The sequence below is a fragment of the Staurois parvus genome, unplaced genomic scaffold, assembly GCF_062004578.1.
Source record: "Staurois parvus isolate SC_StPar_1 unplaced genomic scaffold, SC_StPar_1.0 ptg000048l, whole genome shotgun sequence".
Lineage (NCBI taxonomy): Eukaryota > Metazoa > Chordata > Amphibia > Anura > Ranidae > Staurois > Staurois parvus.
The window spans coordinates 3,990,242-4,003,856 of NW_028317844.1; the positions used below are offsets into that span (position 1 = coordinate 3,990,242).

The following is a 13,615-nucleotide window of genomic DNA, read 5'->3' on the forward strand; positions in this document are numbered from 1 at the left end:
CAGCTTTATAGAGAGAGGTGATGAAACACTCCACAAACAAGTGTTCGTTCTTAAGGGGGGGGGGGGGAAGCAATTGGACAAGATTTTCTTACCTGTTCAGTCACTATTCCTCCTGATGAGCCTTGAGTGGCATTGTCTGCAGAAAGCTTACAGGCAGTAGGCATGGTCAGATCATCAGACTGTTATAAAACGTCTATGGACACCATAAGCTACATATCACTATTTTAGGTACCAGCCACTACAGAACATCTATGGAAACTTATTTCTGCTAGTTCTCAAAAAGTGTCTGTCAAACCTAAAAGTTGAGTTCACCACTTTATGATATAGACCAATCCAGCTTACAAAACCACTTAAGCTGGCCATACACTGATTGACTTTGCTTAGTGGGTGGCCCTGTCAGGCAACTGCCTAGCTGTCGAATACAAAAGCTGCAGAAGTATTTTTGTGGCTTGAGGATTCTTAGATTTTATAATCTTTCAACCTGCAGGCTCAACAAAAAAAATCATGTGTGTATGGCCAGTCTTAGAACTCAAGATATTAGAGTGCCTTATGAAACACCTATATAATTAATGGATACACAGGCTGAATAGTTAACTGTCGTAACACCCCACAGGGTGCCTTTGTAGTGTTCTTAACCTACTTTTGAATGTAGGTCAGGTTTAAAAACACTGATTCGGATCAACAATAAATGCAAAACTAAGTTACCTGGACTGCTTTATTCTCCATTAATTTACGCTGCTGTTCCTCTGCATACAATTTCTCCTCTAACTGACGAATCTTGTTCTAAAGCAAATAAAAAAAAATCTGTAATAATGCTCCATAAGCCTGAGTTTTCACATTTTGTGCTCTCAAACAGATCATTAAACACAAAAAAGTCCCACGGTTGTGTGGGTTTTGAACAGCGTTCTTTGCTACTGTTAACAAAGGAGGTGACATCTTATTCCATTTTGTAGCTGTTGAAAATTTTAAGGGACTATTGCTGTATATAAAATGTGGTGTTCTGCTTTATTATATACATTCAAGGAACAGATATGTTTGATGAACAGATGCATCAGCAAGGCTACAGCCTCTAGAGTTGTACAAGCCAACTGTATTATAAAAAGTATATATGCTGACTTTAGAAAATAGTTTCCTAATTACATCTTCCTATAGCCTTGAAAAAGGGGGGACTCTTAAGAGCTGTAATTCCTAAACCATTCCTTCAGTTTGGATGTACATACCCTAAAATTATACCTGAGAGTGTGCACGTTCAGTTCATATCCATTATATAATAGCTTGAATATGTTTTGGTAAATACCTGAAAAAAAACTAAAAAAAGTGTGCCTGTGTCCACATATATATGGACCTAACTGTATGTGTGTGTGTGTGTGTGTGTGTGTATATATATACAGTCAGGTCCATAAATATTGGGACATCGACACAATTCTAACATTTTTAGCTCTATACAGCACCACAATGGATTTGAAATGAAACGAACAAGATGTGCTTTAACTGCAGACTGTCAGCTTTAATTTGAGGGTATTTACATCCAAATCAGGTGAACGGTGTAGGAATTACAAGTTTGCATATGTGCCTCCCACTTGTTAAGGGACCAAAAGTAATGGGACAATTGGCTTCTCAGCTGTTCCATGGCCAGGTGTGTGTTATTCCCTCATTATCCCAATTACAATAAGCAGATAAAAGGTCCAGAGTTCATTTCAAGTGTGCTATTTGCATTTGGAATCTGTTGCTGTCAACCCTCAAATTAAAGCTGACAGTCTGCAGTTAAAGCACATCTTGTTTGTTTCATTTCAAATCCATTGTGGTGGTGTATAGAGCCAAAAATGTTAGAATGCCGATGTCCCAATATTTATGGACGTGACTGTGTATATATATATCTATCACAATTTAATCCAGATATGAATAATTAGCTGTATTTTAGATATATTTAAGCATAAATACATGTGTCATTTCTATAGGACAATATAGACCAGTGATGGCGAACCTTTCAGAGACCGAGTTGCCAAACTGCAACTCAAAACCCACTTATTTATTGCAAAGTGCCAATACTGCAGTTACGTCTGAATACTGAGGTTTTAGATTAGAAAAAACTACTCATACATTAACATCTTTTGTTTTAAAAGAAAAAACACAATAACAGAGAAGGAAACAAACAGATTTTGTTGGTAAACGTTTTCTTTTGGAGTGCCTTTGCACAATTAATGTTCACCTAATCACCAATATGGAATGTATTGCGGTGGATGATATGTACAGGAGAGGGGTACGGAGTGTGTGGTGGTGGGTGATATGTACAGGAGAGGAGTGTATGACGGTGGGCAGGGCTGCTGTTAAAAACCATGGGGCCCCATACAGCCAACCTGACACCCCCCCCCAAAAAAAACAAAACAGTTTACTATACTTCAGTTATGAATGAACACAGCGACTGATCACTCACTGTGTTAATTTAGGAAAGGAAGGGGCTGGTAAATTAGATATTTACTGAAACCTTCCCCCACTCTCCATCCAGAAGGATCCTACTGTATGCCTGCAGCTGCCGGGGGGGGGAAGGAAAGGAGGGTAGCCAGCAGCACTGTGGGGGTGGGGGGCTGAAACATATGGTGCACAAGGAGGGTGATGAGGGGCAATTACTGGAACTGATCCCCTAGTGGGTTGCTGTGGATGTAGTGAATGCTTGATAAGCAGTGGGATCAGGTGTGGGGATTTGTTATCCAGGGTGCAGTGATGCAGGCAGAGATTCTGTCATTTACCTTCTACAAAACAGATACAGAGGTACAGAGGCAGTGTAGTTCAGAGCGGCAGGAGAGGATCGCGGCAGAGCTGCATAGTGAAAGAAGACAGGAGCTGGAGTGGGGGTCAGCTGTCAGACTCTTCCCGATGGGCTGCATGCAGGGACTTAAGGACTTCTATCACCCAATGACCATACACAGTACTGAGTGATGGCAGCAGTGCCCCCCAAGGTCGGCCTGATGTGCTCATCTATGGGTGCACTGTTGGTCAGAGCACAGCTCCTCCCTGGGCCCCCCTGCTAGGTGATAGGGCCCAGGCCCCCTACAGGAGGGCCTGATGGTACCCCCTTATCGGCGGCCCTGCGGAGTGAGGACGACTTTCCAGACTGATCTGGGAGGAGGGTCCAGTGACAGGTGACAGACGGATGCTGTTCCCTCTGGTCTGAACTCCGTCCTCTCCACTCTCTCCGCAGTAACTGATCACCCCTCCCTGCAGTCATTTGTGGTCATATAGAGGCCCTACTCCTTTCCGAGCAGCCGATGCTCGGCTGCTGGGGCAACTTGGCGCTGGCATGCCGACAGAGAGGGCTCTGCGTGCCCACTGCGGCACGCGTGCCATAAGTTCGCCACCACTGATGTAGACTATAAGAGGGTGTTTTAAACAAAACAATTAGACCTGTGCCACAGTTTCTCTAATGGGTAATATATGATGCAGCTGGTATTCTATTTGAATAAAAACACCAAAACATATTTAAAATAAAGTGAACAGCACTATTAACTGCTCTTTAGCACTAAATATGTATATAGCTCAAAAATATACAGTTGCAAGAAAAAGTATGTGAACCCCTTGGGATTACGTGGAGTTTTGCATGAATTGGGCATAAAATGTGCTCTGAACGTCATCTAAGTCACAACAATAGAAGAACACAGTCTGCTGAACATAATACTACACAAACATTAGATGTTGCCATGGTTTAATTGCACATAACATGTAAACATTCACAGTGCAGGGAGGAAAAAGTATGTGAACCTTTGGACTTAATAACTGGTTGACCCTCCTTTGGCAGCAATAACCTCAACCAAACGTTTCCTGTAGTTGCAGATCAGACCTGCACAACGATCTGGAGTAATTTTGGACCGCTCCTCTTCACAAAACGTTTTCAGTGTAGCAATATTCTTGGGATGTCTGGTGTGAATCGCTCTCTTAAGGTCATGCCACAGCATTTCAATCGGGTTGAGGTCAGGACTCTGATTGGGCCACTCCAGAAGGCGTATTCTGTGCTGTTGCAGCCATTGTTTTGTTGAATTACTTGTATGCTTTGGGTCATTGTCCTGTTGCATCACCCATCCTCTGCGGAGCTTCAGATGGCAGACAGATGGTCTTACGTTTTCCTGCAAAATGTCTTGATAAACTCTGGAATTCATTTTCCCATCAATGACAACAATCCGTCCAGGCCCTGAGGCAGCAAAGCAGCCCCAAACCATGATGCTCCCTCCGCCATGTTTTACAGTGGGGATGAGGTTTTGATGTTGGTGTGCTGTGCCTTTTTTTCTCCACACATAGTGTTGTGTGTTCTTCCCAAACAACTCAATCTTGGTTTCATCTGTCCACAGTATATTTTGTCAGTAGTGCTGTGGAACATCCAGGTGCTCTTTTGCAAACTTCAAACGTGCTGCAATATTCTTTTTGGACAGCAATGGCTTCCCCTGTGGTGTCCTCCCATGTACTCCATTCTTGTTTAATGTTTTCCTTATTGTAGATGTGTCAACAAAAATGTTAGCATGTGCCAGAGATTTCTGTAGGTCTTTAGCTGACACTCTGGGATTCTTCTTTACCTCATGCAGCATTCTGCGCTGTGCTCTTGCAGTCATTTTTACAGGATGACCACTCCTAGGGAGAGTAGCAACAGTGCTAAACTTTCTCCATTTGTAGACAGTCTGTCTTACCGTGGACACATGAACATCAAGGCTTTTGAAGATACTTTTGTAACCCTTTCCAGCTTCATGCAAGTCAACAATTCTTGATCGTAGGTCTTCTGAGAGCTCTTTTCTGCGAGACATGGTTCACATCAGACAGTGCTTCTTGAAACCAGTAATCCCAAAACAGGTGTGTGTTTTTAAGGGCAGGACAGCTGTCAGCAACACATCCAATATCATCACACTGATTGGAGTCAAGGTTGGCTCACTCCTGGCTCCAATTAGCTCTGGGAGAAGTCATTAAGCTAGGGCCTCACATACTTTTTCCTCCCTGCACTGTGAATGTTTACATGTTATGTGAAATTAAACCTTGGCAACATCTAATGTTTGTGTAGTATTATGTTCAGCAGACTGTGTTCTTCTATTGTGACTTAGATGATGTTCAGAGCACATTTTATGCCCAGTTCATGCAAAACTCCACGTAATCCCAAGGGGTTCACATGCTTTTTCTTGCAACTGTATTAAAGTGCAATTGTGCAACATATAACCAACCATAGAATGCATATACAGTTCAGTCCATATATATTTGGCACAATTGTAGATTTTTCAGGTATTTACCAAAACATATTCAAGCTATAGTTATATAAAGGATAGGAGGTTGAAAGTGCACACTCTCAGCTTTAATTTGAGGGTATGTACATCCAAATTGGAGGAAGGGTTTAGGAATTACAGCTCTTAAGGAGTAGCCATCCCCCCTTTTTCAAGGGACCAAAAGTAATTGGACAACTGAATCAATAGCGATTTCATGGCTAGGTGTGGGCTACTCCATTATTTCTTCATCAATTAAGCAGGTAAAAGGTCTGGAGTTTATTCTAAGTGTGGTATTTGCATTTGGAATCTATTGCTGTGAACCTACATCATGCGTTCAAAGGAGCTGTCCATGCAAGTGAAACAGGCCGTTATAAGGATTCAAAAACTAAACAAATCCATCAGAGAGATAGCAGCAACATTAGGAATGACCAAATCAACAGTTTGGTACATTCTGAGGAAAGAATGAGCTCAGCAACATAAAAAGGCATGGAAATAAATGGAAGACAAAAGTGGTAGATCATTGCAGGATCCTCTCTGTGGTAAAGAAAAACCCATTCACAACACCCAGACAAGTGAAGGACACTCTTCAGAAGGTGGACGTGTCAAAATCTACAATCAAGAGAAAACTTCATGAGAGCAAATACAGAGGGTTCACCAAAAGGTGCAAACCATTCATATTCCTGGAGAATAGAAAAGCCAGATTAGACTTTGCCAAAAAACATCTAAAAAAGCCAGACCAGTTCTGAAAAAGCATTCTTTGGACAGAGGAAACGAAGATTAATCTGTACCAGAATGACGGGAAGAAAAAAGTGTAAAGAAGGCTCGGAACAGCTCATGATCCAAAGCACACAACAAACATCATCTGTAAAACATGGTGGAGGCAGTGTGATGGCATGGGCATCCATGGCTTCCAGTGGGACTGGGTCATTGGCGTTTATTGATGATGTGACAGAAGGCAGAAGCAGCTGGAGGAATTCTGTAGTGTTTAGAGATATACTTTCAGCCCAGATTCAACTAAATGCAGCAAAGTCGATTGGATGGCGCTTCACAGTACAGATGGGACAATGATCCAAAACACATTGCAAGAGCAACCCAGGAGCTTTTGAAGGAAAAGAAGTGGAATATTCTGAAGACAAAACTAAAAGCAGAAAGACCCACTAACAAAAGAACTGAAAGGAGGAAACCCAGTCTTTGGCAATATAATCGAATATATAGGTGAGCGCTGGTGATATCTGGGGAGCAGCTAGCACACAAGGTGAAGGTAACAATCCCCTACAATAGTATATGTAAAAGTGCAGCGCAAAAAAAAAAAAAAAAAAAAAAATTTGCTTTTTGAGCTGTTTAAGCTTTGGTAATGTCCATGGGTTCCAGACTTCAGGCAGTCATTGCCACTAAAGGATTCTTAACAAGATATTAAAAATTAACATTTTATTTATGATTCTATTCATTTGTCCAATTACATTTGAGCCCCCGAAAATGGAGGGACTGTGTATAAAAATGGTTGCAGTTCCTAAAATTTGTACTTGATATTTATGTTCATCCCTTGAATTAAAGGTGAAAGTCTGCACTTCAAATGCATTTGGATTGTTTAGTTTTAATTTATTCTGGTGGCATACAGAGCCAAAAGTATGAAAAATTGTGCATGTGTCCAAATATATATGGACCCAACTGTATATCGTATAAATCCCCTTTGCAAGTGACAATACCCCGGCCCCTTAAAATTCATAGCAGACCCGAAGGGCCTGGTATGGTTTCGGAAGGGGGGGGGGTGGCGGGTTGGGTGCCCATGTTGTTTTTGCTTTGTTTCTTTTTAAATGCCAGCAATTCTTTTGTTCACATTCTGCTGTTGGTGGGGAACCACGCTGAAAGCAGATGAGTCAGGGTTGTTATGGACGCAGCAGGTGCCAGCTCATTGACCAGTTAAAATTAAATACACATTCTTTAACTATCGCATGTCTGAACCACTTATTTGCTTAATGCATTTATTTACTTATTTCCTTTAATGAATTCACTTTAACACTGATTTACGCAGTATTTACCAAGCGTTTTTGATTTTTTTCAGGTAAATATTGCATAAAGGGGTAGTGAATTGACATTTTCAGCATCGCATGCGGTATTTCGGAAAAATATGTAATTATATGTGACATGGTTAAGAACAGAATACTCAAATAAGGCATTTCCAAAAAAGCAAACATTATATTGCAGCTTACCAATTCTTAGATGTGATGGCTGCATGTGTATTCTTTTTTAGGCTCTCTTTTTTTTTTTACTACCTGGTGATACTGCCAGTAAATCTGTTGTTTTTCAACAGACCAATCTGTCCTGCAGATGTAGCAGTTAGAGGGTTTAGACAAATCATTTACTACTGACGGGTGCTTACAATGATCAGTGTTTATTTATGTAAAACCTTTATCCCAAAAGGAACAAAATTGTAGCTGTAACTGCTTGTAATTCGATTTTAATATCGTTATAGTGAAGAGTTTGGCATTGATTTATTAAAGTAAGAATACTGAATGCTCTCTACCTGGCATATATGCAGCCTAAAGGACACATTGTCATAAGAAAAATGTGAATGCTGCAGCTGCTGACATCTGCTTGTGAAAATGCATCTTTCCTAGCTGCCATGCCAATTTCTTGGCTTCAACACTTTTGAGCCACTGACCTGGAACAAGTATGGCAATAAGGAATTCAGATTTTTTTCTAACGTTCAGTTTAATTCTCTTATTTTTTATTATGTTTTGAGGTTATTGGATTAATATCCTTTTTTTATGATGATGGTTGGCTGCTTTCATAGGTTTAATACTGTTAACCTGGATGGTGCATGATCGTGAAGGTCTTTCTGGTGTTTGGATCACAGCAAACACTTTTTGCCCATGGAGACCCAGATCTAACATTTTTACTTCCTGTTTGGGGTTGCGGTTTCGGTTCGTGGAATGCACCCTGATTGAGGGTGAGTGTCCTGAGTTCTATATAAAGTGTGTGATACGCTCGGTGGCCATGCCCCTGACGATGTCTTTATGACGAAATGCGTAGGGTGGAGACACGCCGGGTGACGTCATCACACTCTGGAAGGGCAGCAGCCATTTTGATGCTTTGAAACAACTCATTTGATGAGCCAGTTTTTATAAGTGCGATGTTAAGTAAGTTTCTTGGTTGAGCTATTTACTACACTATAAGTGGGCATCTTTTCTCCACATGGTGTTTTGTTACCCAATGGGAGGTTTGCTGTCTAGAGACCTTATGATTTGGAGAAGTGCCTGACAAATCACTGGAGGAAGCCTGCATTTAGAAGATCGTGGTACACCAGTTGGGCCAGTTTGCTGCATTAGTTCACCAGTCCTTCGGGTGGTCAAATTATCTGGTAAAAGGCTTTTATATTGGGTGGAAGGCAACTGTCTTCTCTCTGGATCGGGCTCTCTCTTTCGAGCACCAACTCCTACCTGCATATGTGGATCCCATGTGGACTTTGTCGCCACTTGTGTGTGTTTTTAGTATTGTTTTTATTTTGATCTAAATGAGATGTTTTATTCATTTTCATGTTATTGATAGCACTGCATTTAATTGTTAATATTTGTTACCTTTTGCCTATTGATTGTGCAAGCTGCTTTATTACTTTGAAAGTTTGGTGTCTAAGCGAAAGTGTTCTTTACATCAAATGCTTGGAATTTGTCATAATTTGTGGGGTTTTTTTGTTCACCCGCATCTTGAGGATTGACCACATGTTCTCAATGGGATGATGGTCTGGGGAGTTTCCTAACCATGGACCAAAAATGTCTATGTTTTGTTCCTCAAGCCACTTTGTTATCACTTTTTGTCTTATGGCAAGGTATTTCATCATCCTGGAAAAAGGCATTGTTCGTCACCAAATTGTTTTTTGATGGTTGGGAGAAGTTGCTCTCGGAGGATATTTTTGTGCCATTCTTTAATCATGGCTGTGATTTTGCAAAATTGTGAGTAAGCCCACTCCCTTGGCTGAGAACCAACCCACACGTGAATGGTCTAAGGATGCTTTATTGTTGGTATGACACAGGATTGCTCACCTTTTCTTCTCTGGAGGAAAAAGGTTTTTTTCCTGATGTCCCAAACACTCAGAAAGAAGATTCATCAGAGAAAAATTACTTTACCCCAGTCTTCAGCAGTCCAATCCTTGTACCTTTTGCAAAATATCAGTCTGTCCCTTATGTTTTTCCTGGAGAGAAGTGGTTTCTTGGCTGCCCTTCTTGATACCAGGCCAGCCTCCAAAAGTCTTCGCCTCACTGTGCGTGCAGATACACTCACACACCTTCCTGCTGCCATTCCTGAGCAAGCTCTGCACTGGTGGTGTCCCAATCCCGTAGCTGAACCAACTTTAGGAGACAGTCCTGATGCTTGCTAGACTTTCTTGGGTGCCCTGAAACCTTAACAATTGAACTTCTCTCCTTGAAGTTCTTGATGATTCAATAAATGGCTGATTAAGTGCAATCTTAGTAGCAGCAATAGCCTTGCCTGTGAATCCCTTTTTGTGCAAAGCAATGATGACTGCACGCGTTTCCTTCCAGGTAAACATGGTAAGCAGAGGAAGAACAATTTCAAGCACCACCCTCCTTTTAAAGCTTCCAGTCTGTTATTCTAACCCAATCGGCATGACAGTGATCTCCAGCCTTGCCCTCGTCAACACTGACACCTGTGTTAAGGAGAAAATCACTGACATGACATCAGCTTGTACTTATGTGGCAGGGCTGAAAGGCAGTGGAAATGTTTTTTTGGGGGATTAAGTTCTTTTTCATGGCAAAGACGGACTGAAGTATATGCAAACTGCCATCATAAAAACTGTGGCAGCAGACTTTGTGAAAATTAATATTTGTGCCATTCTCAAAACATTTGGCCAGTGCTGTATATAGAATATACCTGGAGGTTCTTCCCCGGTGTTGAAGATGCGAAGGTGAGCCTGTCGAATTTCACCATATTTTTTGGACATGCCCAAAGATCCAAACTTATTGGTCAGTTGACTATGGTTGAGATTCCCGAGTATTGACATCTGTTTTCTTGGACTGCTGGACTCTTTGGCCTTTCACCGAGTACTCAGGACTCTTACTGGTCTACTGCTTTTTTATGCATGTAAGGCTATCACCTTAAAGTGGTAATCAAGGGAAGCCCCTACTTTGGGCTTTTGGAAATCCTTGATTAATAATGTGGTACCCCTATATAAAGCTACTTATACCTCTTGTGGGTGTCCCAAAACGTTTCCCAGGGTATGGGATCTTTGGCTTGACTCTGTCTCTACTGCTACATTGTAAAGGTGTTGGTCCCTCTGACTCCCTGGGTAATTACCCTTCTCTAAAGGTTTAGAGACGTGATTGCTCTGCACAATACTAGCCATTGCCAGGGTGGGTGGATTAGATGCATTTTCTCCTGTTTTTGGAATGCCTTAATCTCTTGTTATTAAATACTGTTGAGGCAATATATTTCCTTGCTGCTACTTTGCTATCCAGTCCTTTCTATAGCATGGAGTAGACTTTGGGTTTAGAACTGTTCTATTGTTTTGTATTACCTCGAGCTGGGTAATGGCCAAAGGCTCTGTTTTATATAACTTACTTTTCAAAAAAAAAGAAAAAAAAGAAGAAGAGCATTCAGTCAGGGGAAATAATGAGATCTCTACACTGCGTACAATGTTTCTGAGCAGCAGGTTTGCTGTGTACTGTGTTTCTGAGTAGCAGGTTTGCTCACACTTTGGGAGGTTCAGCGAATGGTCAAACCAAAGGATGTTTGGCCGAGCCAAACCCACAGCTGCAGCAGGAACAAACATTACTATCGCTACGAAATGTGAATGTTTCCTGCCCAGGATTCCTGGTTGTTAGGGAGCCAGCACCTACCTTATTGTTAAAGAGGGCCTCCAGATTCTGATGAGCCTACCACCAGGCCTGAGTTGTGGGGAAGAGGCCCTTGTCCTCATCAGCATGGGATGGAATACAAGGGAATGTTACCATGTGAAAGGCAATGGTAACAGACACATCACACATATTACATACATTATGGGAATTATTTGTAGCTTTCATATAAATCCTGAGACATAGATCCCAAAGTGTCTTCCGTGTATTAATGATTGTTAATGATAAACTGCTATGAACCAACAAGATGTCCATTACCTCTGCAGCCTGTTGAGTGGCTGTAAGTTGGAGACACTCCTTCTCCAAAAATTCAAGCTTTTCCAGTTTATCCTGTATATTTCCTTGTTGAAGAAATGCCTAGAGGAAATGGAGAAAAAGGACTTTAGACAAGGTGCTTTAAGTGCCTTGCAAACAATAGCTTAAGCTGGCCACACTCAAAATCCAGCAGGGACCGGACAAATTTTGATCAGTGCAGGGCAGTCCCCGCTTGAAAGAAGTCAAACACTTAATGGATTCCACTATCCACTGCGTTTGTGTAGATGGAGGAATCTGTTTTGAGCTGGACATAGACTGATCCAAATTTGTCCATCCACCTTTTTTTATGAATGTGAAGAAACAGTTTTTTTCATTCAGCTAGCTGAATGAAAAAAAAAACCCATCTATGTCTAGCTCTAGTTTATACAGTATATATGGTCTTCAGTGATCACTGAACTGATGCCAGACTGTGTCTGCAAGTGTAAGACAAGTGGGCAAGGTCTGCTTCAAGCTGGCTTATAGATAAAACAGTCCTGCACTAGTTAAAAGACCTGCACTGCTGAAGGCTGTAAGCACTGCACACAAGAGTGCTATTGAGGTTTGAGGTTTGCCTGTTATGGGGTTTTTTTTGGCCATCAGTTACTATTGTCAGGACTGAAATATACCCCAGGAAATCATATAGTAATTAAATAAAAGTGAAAATACAGCAATGTGTCATATGCAAATAACTGCTATACGATTACATTTTAAGACAACTATGGTTATCTAGGAGGTCTCATTGCAGAGGTCAGACATGCCTTTAAGCTGGTTGTACACTAGTAGATTGTCCAAAGCAAATGCGTACAAAAATTCTCAGTACAACCTACACTGTTTGTTCGAGAAAAAAATGTCTATCCTCTCCGAAAAATGAGTGTCGATTTGACTCCAATGGCTATTAGAAAATTGAACAAGCATTCTTATAGCTGTTGTTCAGTCGGAGAAAAAAAAAACAACATAAATGTCAGCAGTTAAAAATACTGTAGCTGCTGGCTGTTAATAAAATGACACCTACCTGCCCAGGGATTTAGTGACGTCCTCACCTGGACCAGTTCTTCACTAGTTTTTGGCTTCCTGGAACCTTTAGTGTGGAAAGCCAGTCACGTCTCCTTGCGGCTTTCTGTTGTACTTTGTGAATGGTACCACAGCCTTCTGGGACCTGTGACGTGACCCAGAAAGCTGCTGGCAGGGAGGGCAGGGGGCAAACTTTCACTTGGATTGCCTAGGCAATCCGAGCATAAGTGGGTACTTGTCAAAACTAAGTACCCACTCCCCCCCCCCTCCAAAAAAAAATGCCAAAAGTAGAAGAGGAGGGGGAGGAGGCAGAAAAGCAAAACTTGTCCTTTTGGGTGAAGTTCTGCTTTAAAAACTAAAAATTACGAACAAAATCCCACTAGTGGATAGCCAGCTTTAGGTCTACAAATAACAAATCACATGCCCCCTGCTGATTACAGAACTCTGACTCAGCAGGGCACTTATGCTAAGGCTTTTCTACTCAGGCTGTGGTTAATTTTTTCCTAGGGCATGTTCACAAAATTTGACTTTTTCTGATCAGTGCAGGCGACTGCAAAAGAGACATAAAAAACATTGGCTTTCCATGCGCCTCTGTCATGCCAGTGTTGTGTACTTGTGTGTTAAAATGCAACCTGTCTGTATTTTAACACAATGCAAAACACATGTTAATACAACGCACATGCATTTTTTGAATACATTGCAATGAGTTTTTACGTGCAGAATGGTATGAAATGGTCTTTAACGGCCTTTTACCCGTTTACTAAAATTCACATACGGTTTGCATCTCTGTATGGGGGACGTAAAATAGCCCAAAAAAAAAAAAATTTTTTACATTTATTTACTTTTTTTGCTTCCACTTCCAGGTTTCCCTGAAGGCTCTGATGGTGTAGCCCTAGATGCACAGATGGCCACTGGGAAGGCAATGTCATCTGTGCTTTGAGCGAGATCTGGTACCTACTTCATGTCCTGAGCCTCATGTTCAATTCGATATTACACTTATTTGGTTTAAAAAAAAAAAGAAAGAAAAAACGTAATCTCCAAGATCACTGGAGAAAAGCAAAGCAGTGGTTTGGTAGCAGGCACCATAACCTGCTTGCACTCATCTTTCTATTGCTCTTCCACCAACAAAGCCTGATACAAAATAGCCCTCCTGATAATGGGGAATTGTTACTGTGATGAAACCTTAGCTTTTCAGAAAGTTGACAATAG

General features: G+C 41.4%; 1 protein-coding gene across 2 annotated transcripts in view; it reads right to left on the reverse strand.

Annotated features, from left to right (window-relative positions):
• CEP57L1 (centrosomal protein 57 like 1) overlaps positions 1-13,615 on the reverse strand; it is a 66,386-nt gene that overhangs the window by 16,952 nt on the left and 35,819 nt on the right. For both annotated transcript variants that reach the window (XM_089664765.1, XM_089664764.1), the window contains exons 5-6: positions 11,360-11,458; positions 706-783 (exon numbers count right to left, since the gene is read on the reverse strand). In XM_089664765.1, the coding sequence (XP_089520891.1) occupies positions 706-783; positions 11,360-11,458 (177 nt within the window). The remainder of the gene's footprint in view (positions 1-705; positions 784-11,359; positions 11,459-13,615) is intronic.